Genomic DNA, 14,620 nt, shown 5'->3' on the forward strand with positions numbered 1-14,620 from the left:
ATTCAATCATGAGATATTGTTTTAATGCTAGATGATCATGTTTTTATCATCTCGCTAACAAATGCAGAATGCAAACCATAAGTTACAACAGCATGTTTAATTTCTTTTAGATCACTCATTCCTATAGGAATCCATCTACCTTCTTTAGATCCTTTTAGGCCTTTAGAATTTGATGCTTTGTCAGAGAAGATTACAGGGTGCCTTATTTCCCTGTTCATAAGCTCCAATAATTTCCTCAGTTATTTCAAATCTTTTCACTATTGTCTCTTGTAAAGCCTGAATCTCCTGGCCTGTATATATTTGTAAATATTTTATTGAGGCAGCTAGTCTCTGGTCCTCATTCTGCACATGTGATTCTAAGGTCTGAAATTTCTCTTTTAAACATAACCTCTTTCTTGGACATTATTTGAATAGCATGCAGATTGTCATACTGGAGAGATACTTTATCTCCTTACTTATCATAGCTTTTTATCAAATTTTGATTGTCAAATTCAACAATATGAACATTTTCAGATAACTTCTTATTACCATTAGATATGGATTCAATTTTGTCTGTCAAATTAATGTTATTATTTTGATGGTATTAATTCTGTTTACTAGCTATCCATTAGTATTCTGTAAAGATTGTATGATTCCTAAAAGTGCCATATTATTTCTTAATTGTAGAATATGGAGAAAACTGAGTCCCAATCTCCAATAAATAAGCCTCACATAATACATTCCATAGTATTAGCAAAAAAGTCACTAAAAGTTTCTATATTAATGTAGTCTGCCATATTGATTTATTAATTACCAGTGATCTGGTAAACTGTAATCCTTATTGTCCAACAGATATTGTAGTTGCAGAGTTGTGACTAGAAGCAATGCAACTGATGGCAACAGGATTGGTTCTGTGCTGCTTTCGTTTCTGGGTCACTTTAGTTTTCCACCTTGGCATTGGTTAAATACTAAGAAATATGCTTTGCTTGACAAATTAAGAGCAACTAAATTAATTCCATACACAGAGCAAGAAAACCAGAACTCATTGGCGGTGGGCAGAAATCAGGAGCTGCACAAGTTACCACTTGGCAAGGAATCATGCCAGGGAATGCAGCAGTCGTGCATACGCTTTGAAAATTTCTAAGTTGCCAAGCACAATAAACTCTGCTCTGGTGGGGGGTTCTACAAAAAATCAGATTAGATAAAAGCAAGCCAAGTGGGCAAAGTTTGGACACAGTCTGGGTCATGGACCAGCTAGGCCATTAGTCCATTAGTCTGTCTACCCGTTTAAGCATGGAGCCCAAAAACACATGGGTGCCAAATGAAGAAGGACACTTAAAAGAAATCCCACACTAACGCAGAATTAAGAAATAGATGGTTATTTATTTAGGATTAGATTCACAAATCAGAATTATCTACTTGAACTGAGGTAAAAAACCAAATCCCATAACTGGAAAAGACCCCAGATGCATGCTTTACATTGGCATATATAGGATAAGAGACCGTGCCGAAGTTGGTGGGTAACCACAGGCTGTAAGACTTCCTACAACACTCTGAAAATCTGTTGTGAAAAATAAAGTAAGTAAGCTAAAGAGAACAATTAAAAATTGAAAAAAAATATTTCTCTGTGAAATAATTTTCATGTTGTAAGGACTGAAATTCAAAACTCTAGAAATAAATTATTTCAAGCTTTTCTCATACCTGAGGAGAATGAAATAAATAATTTGCCTTATTTATTTTATTATATAAAATAAATTAAAAATAAATTTAAAATATTTTATTTAATTTGTTTATTTGTGATACATGTATAGGTAAGTGTGGGTGCATACACACTCATATATTTTAGTGTATTTGGAGGTCAAAGATAATGTGAGGGTGCTGATTCTTACTATTAAGTGAAGTCCAAAGAGAGATATCAGGTCTTCAAACACAGTGGATTGATTATATATCTACTAAGCAATGTAACTGACCCTATAATCAGTATTTGAAATCTCAATATGCTCTAATCTTTATAAATTAAGAGAAAATAAAAGTAGCACAAGCATATTTTATAAAATAAACTAGAATATTGAATTAGTAATTTTAATATTTTTTTCATCAAAGGGTTGTTGATAATGAGGGGAAAGGAGTACTCAAATTGTTTTTTTATGTCCTTTTTTAATTTAAGGATTGTATCAATGTAAAAGTAAATTTTAATGATTTAATTAATACAATTTCTATCTGGTTATGTAAAAATAAGTTTGGTAAAATATAATCAACATTAACAAAAATCGTTAATTTGTAAGAAACTCAGTGCCCATAAAAATGAATAATTCAAAATTTATATATTTGAAAAAATTACTATTTATTCTTTACCAATAAAAACTCAGTAATCAGATAATAAGAACACGGTTTATAGTGAAATAGTGGAAAAGCAACAAGTGATTTTAATTTCTCCTTTTTCTATTCAAAATGACTGAGAAAATTTAAGCCTTTCTCTAGTACTTCTAAATGTTCTCAGTCCTCCAACCCATATGTCTATTGAAATTTAACTATATTTGAATTTGAAAGCAAGTGTAAAATGGCCACAGATTTGATTATTATAGATGACTAACTGCTAACATACATTGTTTAAATCAATTTACACTGTGTGATAAGAGCCTTTAACGACATAATTTTACATGACATTTTAAAATGAGCTGCAAATATACAATACTTTAAATCAGAGTAGAAACTTATATACAGTATATTAAAACAAAAATAAGCAAAATTTTTTATTATTATAAAAATACCATAAAGAAAAGTAGAAGCATATGTAAACCTATTTACTGTATAAAAATAAACTAAAATTCGTATCAGCATATAAAATACAAAAAATGAGTGTAGAAGCAAATATACAATATAACAAAAATAACCAAAATTTTTTATTTATATACAATATTCTATACCAATATAAAATATTCAAGGCTAGCCATTGTTTTATTAGTTTGAACACAGATTAATAATTTACCCATTTACCGTTCATCACTATATCCCTCTTTTTCTTTTCAGAATAAGATCCCTGAGTATAATCTCCTCTAAAAGTTTCCTTCCTGATATAACCAATAACAACTTAAACAACAGCCAAACCATGGTAATTATCCATAAACTACAGGGCAGTAGAATATTTAAAAAAAAACCTACCTTTCCACTTCAAAATGTGAATGTTACCTTTTTATAATTACTTCCCATTGTCTGGGCATGAAGGTTTCTTAAGGAGACCCTAAATATTTGAGTTAATGGTCAATTCCTTGAAGACACAGGTGATCTCCTGTTTCTGTGTGATAGGAAAGTGCAGGGCTTATCTGAAATACTGGCTGGAGTAGTCTGAGAGACTGAACAATCTCAGACAATTGTCTTTACATTGTCTTGAGCAGTTTGCAGTCTGAACGTCAGCTTTGAATAACATTTTCAGGTTAATGACATTAGCATTTTGAATGTATTTGCAGCAGATTTCAGAGAGGTTAGAGCACTAAAATCTATTCAATACATCCTTCACATTGCAAGTTTAATTCTGAGTTATCTAATTCAGACTCAAGCATAAAATTACATACCTAAAGTTAAATGAAGTCTGTTTCTAGAGTTAGTTAGTACTCTGTATAACCATTAATATTGCAAAAGAGAGTTTAAATATACGAGTTATAAATTTTGAAATCTTTACATCTTAAGACAGATTTTAAGGAGTCAAATTAAATTCAAGATTATGAGATTGGGGTAAATAGACTAGAATCTTCCTTTTGCTTTTGATCTTATCCAATTCCAGTTGACTCTTCTTACTTGAGATAGAGATTTTGGACTTTCCATTAATAATCATGTTTTCATTTAGTGAAGGAGAAAGACACAATTGAACTTCAAAGCAAGCTTTAATTCTTAGTTAAATTGAAATTACAGAAAGATAATTTATTTTAAATTTAGAAAACAACAGAAACAAACATTTGGGAAGATTTAAGATATTTTATTCTTTTGAAAATGTGATATATCATTAGACCAATTTCTTCTTTTTCTTGAAATATTTTCTCTGGATAATTCATCCTTGGTCTTCAGTTGTCATATTTGTTCAGTCTTTCTCAGATTACTTATTTGGATTCTTTTATTCTCTCAGCAAGACAGAAAGAAGCCATGCCTCAATCCTAATTATAGGGAGTTTCCAGTTTTGCCAGGTTATATCTGATTAAATTAACGGCATTTGTTAGTTTTATACATTTAGAGTAAATAGCCAGGTGGTTTAATGAAACCTAATCGGAAGGTTCCTCCTACTTTAATCTCTTTCAGTTCTACTGGTATTCACAGTTTTTCTTTTCCTGTAAAAGCAAATCAAAACGTCTTCCTCAATTTAACACATATCACACTGTTCATTCTGAAGTCAATACATGTTTAAAGTATACATGGTCATTTAATTTGGCAATTTTTCCCTACTATCCAATGTCTCTCCTCAGCTGTCATTCCTTTATCATTATCACTATAATAATTAAAGTTAGTAAAACATTGTGCAATCTATCTCTGGAGAAAATTATTATAATAATCTGTTATTAATCATATTTAAAGTATGATTAGATTTTTATATAAATTCTTAGCAAGTAGGATTTTGTATTGTACCTGAAACATATTTTATAGTGAAATATGCAAAAAACTGTTTCATTTTACTAGATTCATATGCAGAAATATTGTCAATTTTAGTTTGCATAAATATCCCCATGTTGGCCATAACTTTCAATAATTTTATAACAACAGAATTAGATTTATATTACTTTATAAAAAATACCATTCAAAATTTCCACTTCCTCCCCTCCTCCCATTTCCCTCCCACTCTCCCACTCACCCTTCCCCCCCCACTCCAGTCCTAAGAGAGGGCAGGGTACCCTGCCCTGTGTGAAGTTCAAGGCCCTCCCCACTCCATCCAGGCCTATGAAGACTAAAATCCCAAGAAGCCAGTACATGTAGTAGAGACAAATTCCAGTGCCATTATCATTAGGTTCTCAGTCTGCTTCAATTGTCAGCCACATTTACAGGATCCAGTATGATCCCATGCTCATTCAGTCCCAATCCAGCTGCCTTTGGTGAGCACCCATTAGCTCAGACACACTGTCTCAGTGGGTGGACCAATCTATTTTGGTCCTAATTTCCTTGTTCATATTCTCCCACCTTCTGCTCTTCAAATGGACCTTGGGAACTCAGTCCAGTGCTCCAATGTGGGTCTCTGTTTCTATCTCCATATGTCGCTGGATGAAGGTTCTATGGTAATATTCAAGATAGTCGTTAGTAAGATGCATAAATTTTTATTTTTCGAACTTTGTAAAATGAAACACATCGTTTACCAAATAACATTTCAATTAGAATATTTTAAGTTACTAACTGCAGGTTTGTTAATACAAACTGCAATTAGCACATTTCCTTTGCTTATTATTAAATGATTTAAAAATCTTTTCTACATAATTTTAAAATAATATTATGTTTCGTAGGAATTTCTGAGGCTAGAAGCACATTTTCTACAAATATCTGATGAACTTTGTCATTATGCTGTGCTAGACAGCCTATTGAACTTGTATAAAATATGATAAGTGTTACATAAATGGGATAATTTTCATTTCCAATTGTTTCTTATAGCTGAATAAATTGGAAAATCAATTCTGAATCAACTTCAGAATAACTCTAGTGGTTTCAATATGTAAAACAATTTTTTATGTATATTGAAAGATGCTGTATTAAGAAGTTGGGTAAAATCTAGTAATACCATGAGAATGAAATATAATTCTTTTGAAAAGAATTATCTGGGTTTTGAGCCACTTTTTTCTAAATTTCCTGAGTAATGACCTATCTTTCTTGAACTCTTTGCATCAATTTGGAATGTGGGAGTTTCAGAAAGTATTGTTCTTCATGGTATGTGAAGAAGAATCTAATCAGGTTTGTATAAATATAAGTCTCTGAATTTTGCTATACTTGTTGCTAATATTTAAAAAGAAATTATTTCAAGCTGTTTAACAATATTTATTTTCTGTCTTGAAGGCAATTTCAACATTTGTAAATGGCATTTCAATTTCTGCTGAGTCTATTTCTGCCAATTGATGAGGTCTTTATTTTACTTTTAGAATCAATTTCGAAGCCTTTATTTAGAGCTTTTTAATATTCTTATTATGTTTTTTATGACAAAAATTACTGTTCCAAGATATTTTCATTTCTCTACATATTAATTGCTGTAGGGAATGTATAGAAGATAAAATAACGAGAATATAAACAAACTCTTGATGAAGGAGGTTCAACTGTCTATGTGTTACTTTCATTGGTTAATAAAGAGACTGCCTTGGCTTTTGATAGGACAGCAGCTTAGATAGGTTCAGTAGACAGAACAGGATGCTAGGAGAAAGAAACAGAGTCAGGGAGAGACAGGGAGCCACCGCCATGAAACTGCCAGGTCAAACATGCTGAATCTCTCCTGGTAAGCCACAGTAATAATGTGCAGATAATTAGAAATGGATTGAATCAATATGTAAGAGTTAACCAATAAGAGGCTAGATATAATGGGCCAAGCAGTGATTAAAAGAATACAGTTTCCCTGTAATTATTTCAAGTGTAAACTAGCCCGACCTACAAACTGTAGATTCCAAAGATCCATATGTGTATTTTGTAACTTCTTTCCTACTAAATTCTATTATTTCCGAGATTCAACATATTATTTTATTGGACTATTTAGACCCTTCTCTCCTTTTAATGTTTGAAATAAATTAATTAATTCTTGAGTAGTTAACACAATTGTAGGTAATAGCCAGTTAATACTTCCCAGAAAATTTTAAAGTTATTAATACTTCAAAATAGATCTCTCAAGCTTTGCATTCTCTGTGGTTGAATCATTTTAAAACTCTTATATCCCAGGTAATTCATAAAATCTTTTAATTCTCTTTTCAGAAGCAATTTGTAATCCCCAGTAAATCAAAAGTTCTTTGACTCTTCTAGCATGTATATAAGGTATATGAGTTTAATCTCTAGAAAGAAATCATTCATTTAGTTATACATTGAAGAGACTGTTTGCAAATTATTTTCAATGATGGTCCAAATAATGACAAAACCTAGGCCTGGTTAACATCCCTTTAATAAGAACTTTCCAATGATACCTCTTAATAGGCTGGGGATTACTATATCTAAACATTCTGAAGTCAATTTTTCTCTAAGCTGTTCTTGTAAAGTTAATCTTGTTTTAAGTCAATCAACACAATAGATTATCCTTTAGGTAATAAAGATTGCAAGGGAATACCAGGCTGCAAGGAGACCATTTTCTGAATCACCTTATTTATGTGGTTCTTACTTCTGTTAACATTCTCCATTTTCCATATTTGAAACTAGTCTATTACTCAATATATTGAATATTTATGTGCTCTTGTGTCAGCTGTTATGTTTCTTATAATTTTCCTGTGGTCAAAGGCTATTTCTCAGTTAGCCATTTTAAAGGTAATGATACCTTTGAAAAATCAGTAGCTGCTGTGCCCTGTTTATAAAGAACCTGACATTTTGTGGTTTTTCTTGATAATACCTTTTAAAATTTTTCTCAGATATATGTATTAGTTTATGGCTTGTTTCTGAGATTGAAGGAATGTTAATTTGGGTTTTCCATTTATGTAACAAATCATGTCTTCATAAAATTATTGCCATTTAAGCAACCTATGTCCTTAATTTCCCTACCTATTCTTCTAGTCGAATAAAGTCAATCCTTTTTGCACTTTATTTTACCTGAGACAAAGTTTCGCTCCCCAGAAACAGAATATTTATCTCCTGAAGTGGCCAATTTTTTGCCAAGGTACTGATATTATTTTTACAATTGAAACTGTTTTTACTAAACTGTCAATTTCAATGCAATTTATTGGCATTATTAGCTTTGGTCCTTGATTATTTATAACACTTTACCAAAATAAATTTTTTCCATTCTTTTCTTAAAAATTCATTTTTTTAAATAAAACTGTTATATTATCTAGACCAGTATGGCTTTTAATAAGAGGCATTGTTTTTTAATTATTCTGAGGAAGGATTTCCTCAGTGCTGATAGGAAATTATTGAACCAAATTTGAAATTGTAGCATGCAAGAGGCTCACTAAGACATTTCCCTATGTCAGATTGTTTCCTTGTCTGTACCTTTTTTATCTTCATTAATAAGTCCAATGTCATTCTTTGTCACACCTTCTGTTTATTCCAGAAGGCCGTGGATTTCTGTTTGTATCATTTCTAGAATAAATATTGTTTCTAGGAACAACTTGCCTATAATCCCTTTTCAGAATCTATCTGTGTGTCCTCAGTCCACCAAAACTTCTATGGCTAATTTTGTTCATCTAGTAGTTAGCTCGTTCCTCTGATTCAAAGTAAACTCTATTTTTAGTGTCAGAAGTATCAAACTGCAAATAAAATATTCCAAAATACATACTTATTAGGTCTTGTTACAAAGAATAATTGTATACCTTGCCATAATATAATGATATATTTTTTTTCTGATAATAGGAATTATAAAATATTTATTTAATAACATAACTTGAGCAGCAAGACAAGCCTTCAGTATGTAATCCTTACTTTCACTTTACCACTGAACAACTAATTTAGGATATTTAAAAAAGACATGGCTTGAAGCATTCTTTATAATGTACATGTATGTGTTCACATGTGTGTGCATTAACATAAATTATTCAGTAAACAGTACTGAATTTAATGATGTTTTAAATATTATTCCTTAAAATAATATGAGGGAATATATATTACAATTATATAATTGCAATATATAAAAATTATATATATATATATATGCTATATATAAAATGGAAACATTACTAAATGATGACAATGACCAATAAATGTGGGGATCATTTCAAATTCTTCAGAGAAATATTTAATAATAGTGATGGAGATATGACTTAGCAGTTGCTAAAACTGTCTTGTCTTCCAACAGAAATGTGTTTGAACCATAACATCCACAATGTTGGTGTCCTGTTCCAATGTGATTTAAGTCCCAAAGAAGAGATGTAGAATATAGTTGACAAAGAAAGGAGACAAACATGATTTGCAGTTTAATCAGGATAGCTGATTGTTGTGTGTTTTGGTTTTGGTGGCATCAACATGAAACAAACTGGAGTCACCAGGAAAGATGAAACCTAAACTGAGAAAATGCCCAACCAGATTATTGTGGGGGCAAGCCTGTGGCACATTTTATTAATAGATTATTGAAGTGGGAACACCAAGATAACAGTGAGAAGTTAAACCTCTGAGTTACTGGTCTTTGTGTAATAAGAAAATAGGTTGAGCAAACAATAAAGGGAAAGCCAATAAGCAACATTTATCATGAATTAATAATCAAGTCTTTCTTCAAGGTACTTTTCTTGTTTGAATTTCTGCCTTGATTGTTTTTGATGATAAAGTGTGATATGAAGCTATAAGGAAAATAAATCCAGCCCCAAAAAATACAAGCTCAAAATAACTCTTCTTTTTAACGTGCAAAGACATCTTAAAGATCATCCTTTAATATTCCTTATTTTTGTAATTTTAAAGATTTATTTTTGTTGATTTGTGTCTTTGTGAGTACATTAAGTACTGAGTATTCAATTACATTTTTATCAGTAATGGCTTAATTTTAGTGTTTCAGAGAGTTGTTTCACTATAATCTTATAAAGCAGTTATTTAAGGACTTCAGGAAATAATTTAATTCTGAGTGGGTTCCTAGTGCCAGTATGACGATTAGAGAAATTTACAAAAGTAGAAATTTCTATTTATAATAAAATTCTCAGTACTGATACAAAAAAAATTTCTAGCTCATTAGTGGCAGCACAGTGATCATAGAACAATTTTTATCCATTTTCCCTTATCAAGGGGAAAAATCAGAACCTGTATAAGAAAACAATAAGTGGTGCTAGAACTGAGCATTGATTTCTGATAAGTGTATAAATTCCATAGTTCCCACACTTAAGTAAATTTATCAATATACAGAAATCCTCTAATTCAGTTTATTGCATGACTTTTAATAGAGATGTAATTAATTCAATTTTTTATGTTTAATTTGCAGACAATGTCCAACAGATTTCTTCAGTTCCTGTGTACGTACAAGTTTTTAATATTAATGATCATGCTCCTGAGTTCTATCAATACTATGAAACTTATGTTTGTGAAAACGCTGAATTTGGTGAGGTAAGATAAGAAATCACAATAAATTACCAAATAATGAGCAACAGAGCATATTTTATATTCTATAAGTATATATTAATTAGTAGTATAAGGCACCATACTTGATATTACATAAAGTAAATAATTTGAGTTATATTCATTTCATTACAAGTGTACATATATTATATACAATTTTATTTTCCTCTTTGGAAATATTATAGAATATAACACTATATTTTATACCTCTCCTATTATAATTTACTTCATAAAACCTTAGATTATTATCATGAACCAAGCAATTTATCTTAAGACAGGCAGTTATAATGGTTTGATCAGTTCTTTTAGTCATCCTTTTATTTTCAAGTTAAAAAAGTTTCATTCTATTATCTTAAAGTATTTTATTTAAAGAACCTAACACAGTATTGTAAATAAAGTGAAATATGTCACATATAATTGTTACAGAAAAACTGGTTTATAAAGATTGCTTTACTTATACACATTATATGGATTAAATGCTGTACTATATGTACCTATATGCTACATATAATATATGCTTAAATATTATGTATTAGTATATATACTTTTTATACATAACTAGTAAGTATACACATCTTAATACTTACATCATGATAGGATAGTTGAATTCAACAACAATGTTTTCACCCAAACTTGCTAGTGAAAAGACTAAGAGGCAAACATATTCTTTTACTTTCCTTCTCAAGTTCTATCTGTCAGTATACCATACTAAAAGATTTGTGTGATAAATATAAAGAAGAAAGGAGGGATGCATTGGCATGGCAAATTTTTAAAATTTAAAAATTTTTATAAATTCTTGTGATCAAAAGTCAGGAAAATAATGTGTGCTGATGACCAGAATAAAGTACGATTTTTGTAGCATATGATACATTAATTGAACTGGAGAAAAGAATACAGATTTATGCTCTGAAGACACATGATCCATGAACATTAGCATCAACAAGTATTAAAAGACAATGAGTTTGTTAGAAATTATGTCCTAGAAGCTATCAGAGAGTGATAGAGACAAGTGGAGACAGAGAATGAGAATCATGGAGAAATAACTGTAGCCAAGAAAATGATTTACTATGCTTTACATGAAAGAAGAAAAGCAAAGTACAGACACACAGAAATTTGATTTATGATTTTGTGTTTAAAGTTTAATACATGATGATTAAATGCTATGATTATGTCATTTAATCATAAATCATACTTTTTGTAATTTATATTTTATGAATGTTGAATTAAGAACCCTTTCTGATATAAAACTAGCAGTGCAATAAGATAGAAACAATATTTAAGTAAATCATACATTATTTTCAAAAGTATTAAGTTTTTGTGGAGGAAAGAAGAAACAAAGAGACCAATAAAATGTGGATAATGACATTAAGGAGGACGTGAATAGAATATTTAGGGGACATCCCACTAGAATGTGACAGTTTTAATGAAATCCTGAAATGGAAAGAAAAAGGAGTGAATGTATCAATCTTTATATTATTCATGGGACTGGTAGGGTATGTGACCTTCATCTGACACTAGTAGTGGCTAGAGCAAATAAGTTGTTAGAGCAGGGGACTGCCCCATATGTATAAAGACAGACCAATACTGAATAGAATGGTTCATGGATCTCAGAGAAATAGTACAGTCCAAGTCATGGTAGTTTATGAGCTTAAGACTAGTATTTACTTTTTCTCTCTCTCAGAATAAAGTCTTAACTTTTTGTAGAGTTTAATCAAGAATAAATGGAACGATTATAAATGGCTTTCTTGACACATACTTACACATACATACAATGGAGCTCTTCTATAGACATGCCCTCTAGTTATCATAGTACAAAGCAAGGGACGATGAATTCTCACAATGTGAAGGTATTCAAGGTAATGGTGGAAGCCACTCTATCTTTCATATAACTTGAGAGTACAGACGTTGTAAAAGATTGGAATCATGATAAAACTAGAAAAGGTGACTTATAAATAAATTCCAATGAACCAGTCATTATATCTGAAAGGAAAAAGATGTTTTGCCTTGATAAAATAATACTTGGGAGAAGCAAAGTTAAGAAATGAACATTTCAGCTGTAAATTTTAAAATTGTCAAGTAGACCTATGGACATCAATATAACATTAAAAGAAAAAGCCCGTTATTGGCAAGATAAACTTGAATTTATCAGTCACCTGTGAGATAAGATAGGCAATATCATCTAGAGACTGATACAGAGATGAAAATATTTGAAAACCTTAGGTAAATAGAAAGTGTGATTATCTAGAAAAGAAATATAATTTAAATTTCCTGCTCATAGATTGTAGAGTGTTGTGGGATGTCCTTCTGTATATGTGTTGTTTTTTTGGTTGATGAATAAAGCTTTATTGGCTTACAGCAGGGCAGAAAAAGCCAGTCGAGAAATCCTAATAAAGACAATAAAAAAAAAGAGTAGGCAGAGTCAAGGAGATGCCATGTGATGGTTGAAGAAAAAGGACACCAAAAATTTAGAGGTAGGCCATAGTCTCGTGTTGATACACAGATTAACAGAAATGGGTTAATTTAAGATGTAAAAGTTAGCTAAGAGCAGGGTGGTGGTGGTGCATGTCTTTAATCCAACACTTGGGAGGCAGAGGCAGGCAGATCTCTTTAAGCTTGAGGCCATCCTGATCTACAAAAGCTAGTTCCAGGACAGCCTCCAAAGCTACAGAGAAACCTTGTCTCAAAACACAAACAAACAAAAAACTAAATGAGTTAGCTATGAATATACCAAAGCTATTGACCAAAAGAGTTTTAATCATCAGGCAATAAAAGCAACATATTTAGAGAAGGACACACCATATCAGGGAATTTAGAGAAGGACATACCATATCAGGGAAGAGCAGACAAGTTTCTTTTTAGTTCAAATTTTACAAATTTCAAAAATTATATTGAATAAAATATGTTATAGAATTGTAGTATATATGTTATTAAAAGTGGACAGTGTCTAAGAAAGAAATGAAGAATATGTAGCTGGCTAGATATTGTGGTAGTGATAGTTTTCTATGAGTATATGATAGAGAATTATCACAGAGAAACAAAGTACATAAACATATGTGTGTAGAAAAATATGTGCAAACATATTTACCTCAAAAGGTATGCCATGGCACATGCATACTCCACACAAATAATGGCATTGTGAAGATTATTTGGCTTAAAAGTAGCCATCATTATTGATCAAATAAAGGAATCATTGTAAAGAAAACTGAGAAGGTGAGACAACTTGTTGGGTGCACTTAAGTCTTTTACACCCATACATCTCACAAACTCGAAGGCATAAATATGAGCTGACAAGGAAAAGAGCAATAGGCATGCTGACCCAGAGAGGGGAGTGTCTCTCAGGACAGAACACTGCACAAAGGACTACAGTTAATAAAGGAATGCTGGGAGTGGGAAAATAGTTGTTTTCAGAGAAAAACACTCCACTCTACTACCTGATTCTGTAGTTGTTACCAAAAGACATTGTACTTAAGTATTTCCAAATTAGTACACATCAAATTAGATGTCTGTAACAGCAAAGATTAAAAAAGGAAAGTCATAAATTTGTAGTTATATCGAAGAGTTTGGAGGGAGGAAATGATGAAAATATGTATATATTATAACTTTTTTGTACCATGGGCTTCTTGGCTCTTTCACTTGTTTGTTTTTTTTTTCTTTCCTCCCACTGTCCACATATCACAGCTCAGCTTGGTCAAGTCCCCTCTGTGTTCTACCAGGTATCCATTCCTCTGGCTATGCTCTTCTTGTTATCTACAATAAACAGTCTCCTCCACTATTCCCAGAAACAGTCATATCTTTTTCTTTCCTTTTTATTTTTTACTTTCATTCTTTTCTAAAATTTCTAACAGTTGCATATTAACTCATCTGTGTTGGCCAAATTTACAAAGTATAAACTTTGAACAACAGGTCCTTAGCAGTTTTTTTTTTTTTGTAATAAACTAGTTTCAAAACTCACTGGTAATAAGTGATGTGCAGGACGATCACCGGAATTTTTACCTTATTTGTGTGATTATAGTGTTCAAACATTAATTTTTGATTTGAAAATTTAAATGATGGAGGTATGAATAAGAATGATATCATTTGAATGCTTTGTTCCCATGTGCTGAATTGTTAGGAGGGGTTGTGCACTTTGAGTAGGTGTGTCCTTCTTGAAGAATGTGTGTCAGTAGAAGTAATGAGTTAAGAACAAGTAAAACTTTGTCTTGCTTTCTGTCTGCCTGTGGATTGGAATATAGTTCTCTGTTCCTTCTCCAGCACCATGCTTGCCTACCTGCTTCCATTCTTCCTGCAATGATGAGAATGTTCTAAACTTCTGAAGTTGTAAGCAATCCTCCCAGAAACATTTTTCTCTAAAGTGTTGTCTTGATCATGGTGTTTGTTCACGGCATAGAAGAGTAATTAAAACACCTCCTTCATCTGCTCAGTCTCAATCTTCACTAGTATGATAAATAATACCAGAGTCCTG

The 14,620-nt window shown here is 31.3% G+C and overlaps 1 protein-coding gene across 2 annotated transcripts in view; it reads left to right on the forward strand.

The window, feature by feature from the left end:
• Positions 1 to 14,620, forward strand: part of Cdh19 (cadherin 19) — a 108,101-nt gene that overhangs the window by 79,387 nt on the left and 14,094 nt on the right. For both annotated transcript variants that reach the window (XM_085688398.2, XM_048443889.3), the window contains one exon: positions 10,025 to 10,146. In XM_085688398.2, coding sequence (XP_085544524.2) covers positions 10,025 to 10,146 — 122 coding nt within the window. The remainder of the gene's footprint in view (positions 1 to 10,024; positions 10,147 to 14,620) is intronic.

Source organism: Myodes glareolus, chromosome 5 (genome assembly GCF_982192425.1).
Source record: "Myodes glareolus chromosome 5, mMyoGla1.1, whole genome shotgun sequence".
NCBI classification, from domain to species: Eukaryota; Metazoa; Chordata; class Mammalia; order Rodentia; family Cricetidae; genus Myodes; species Myodes glareolus.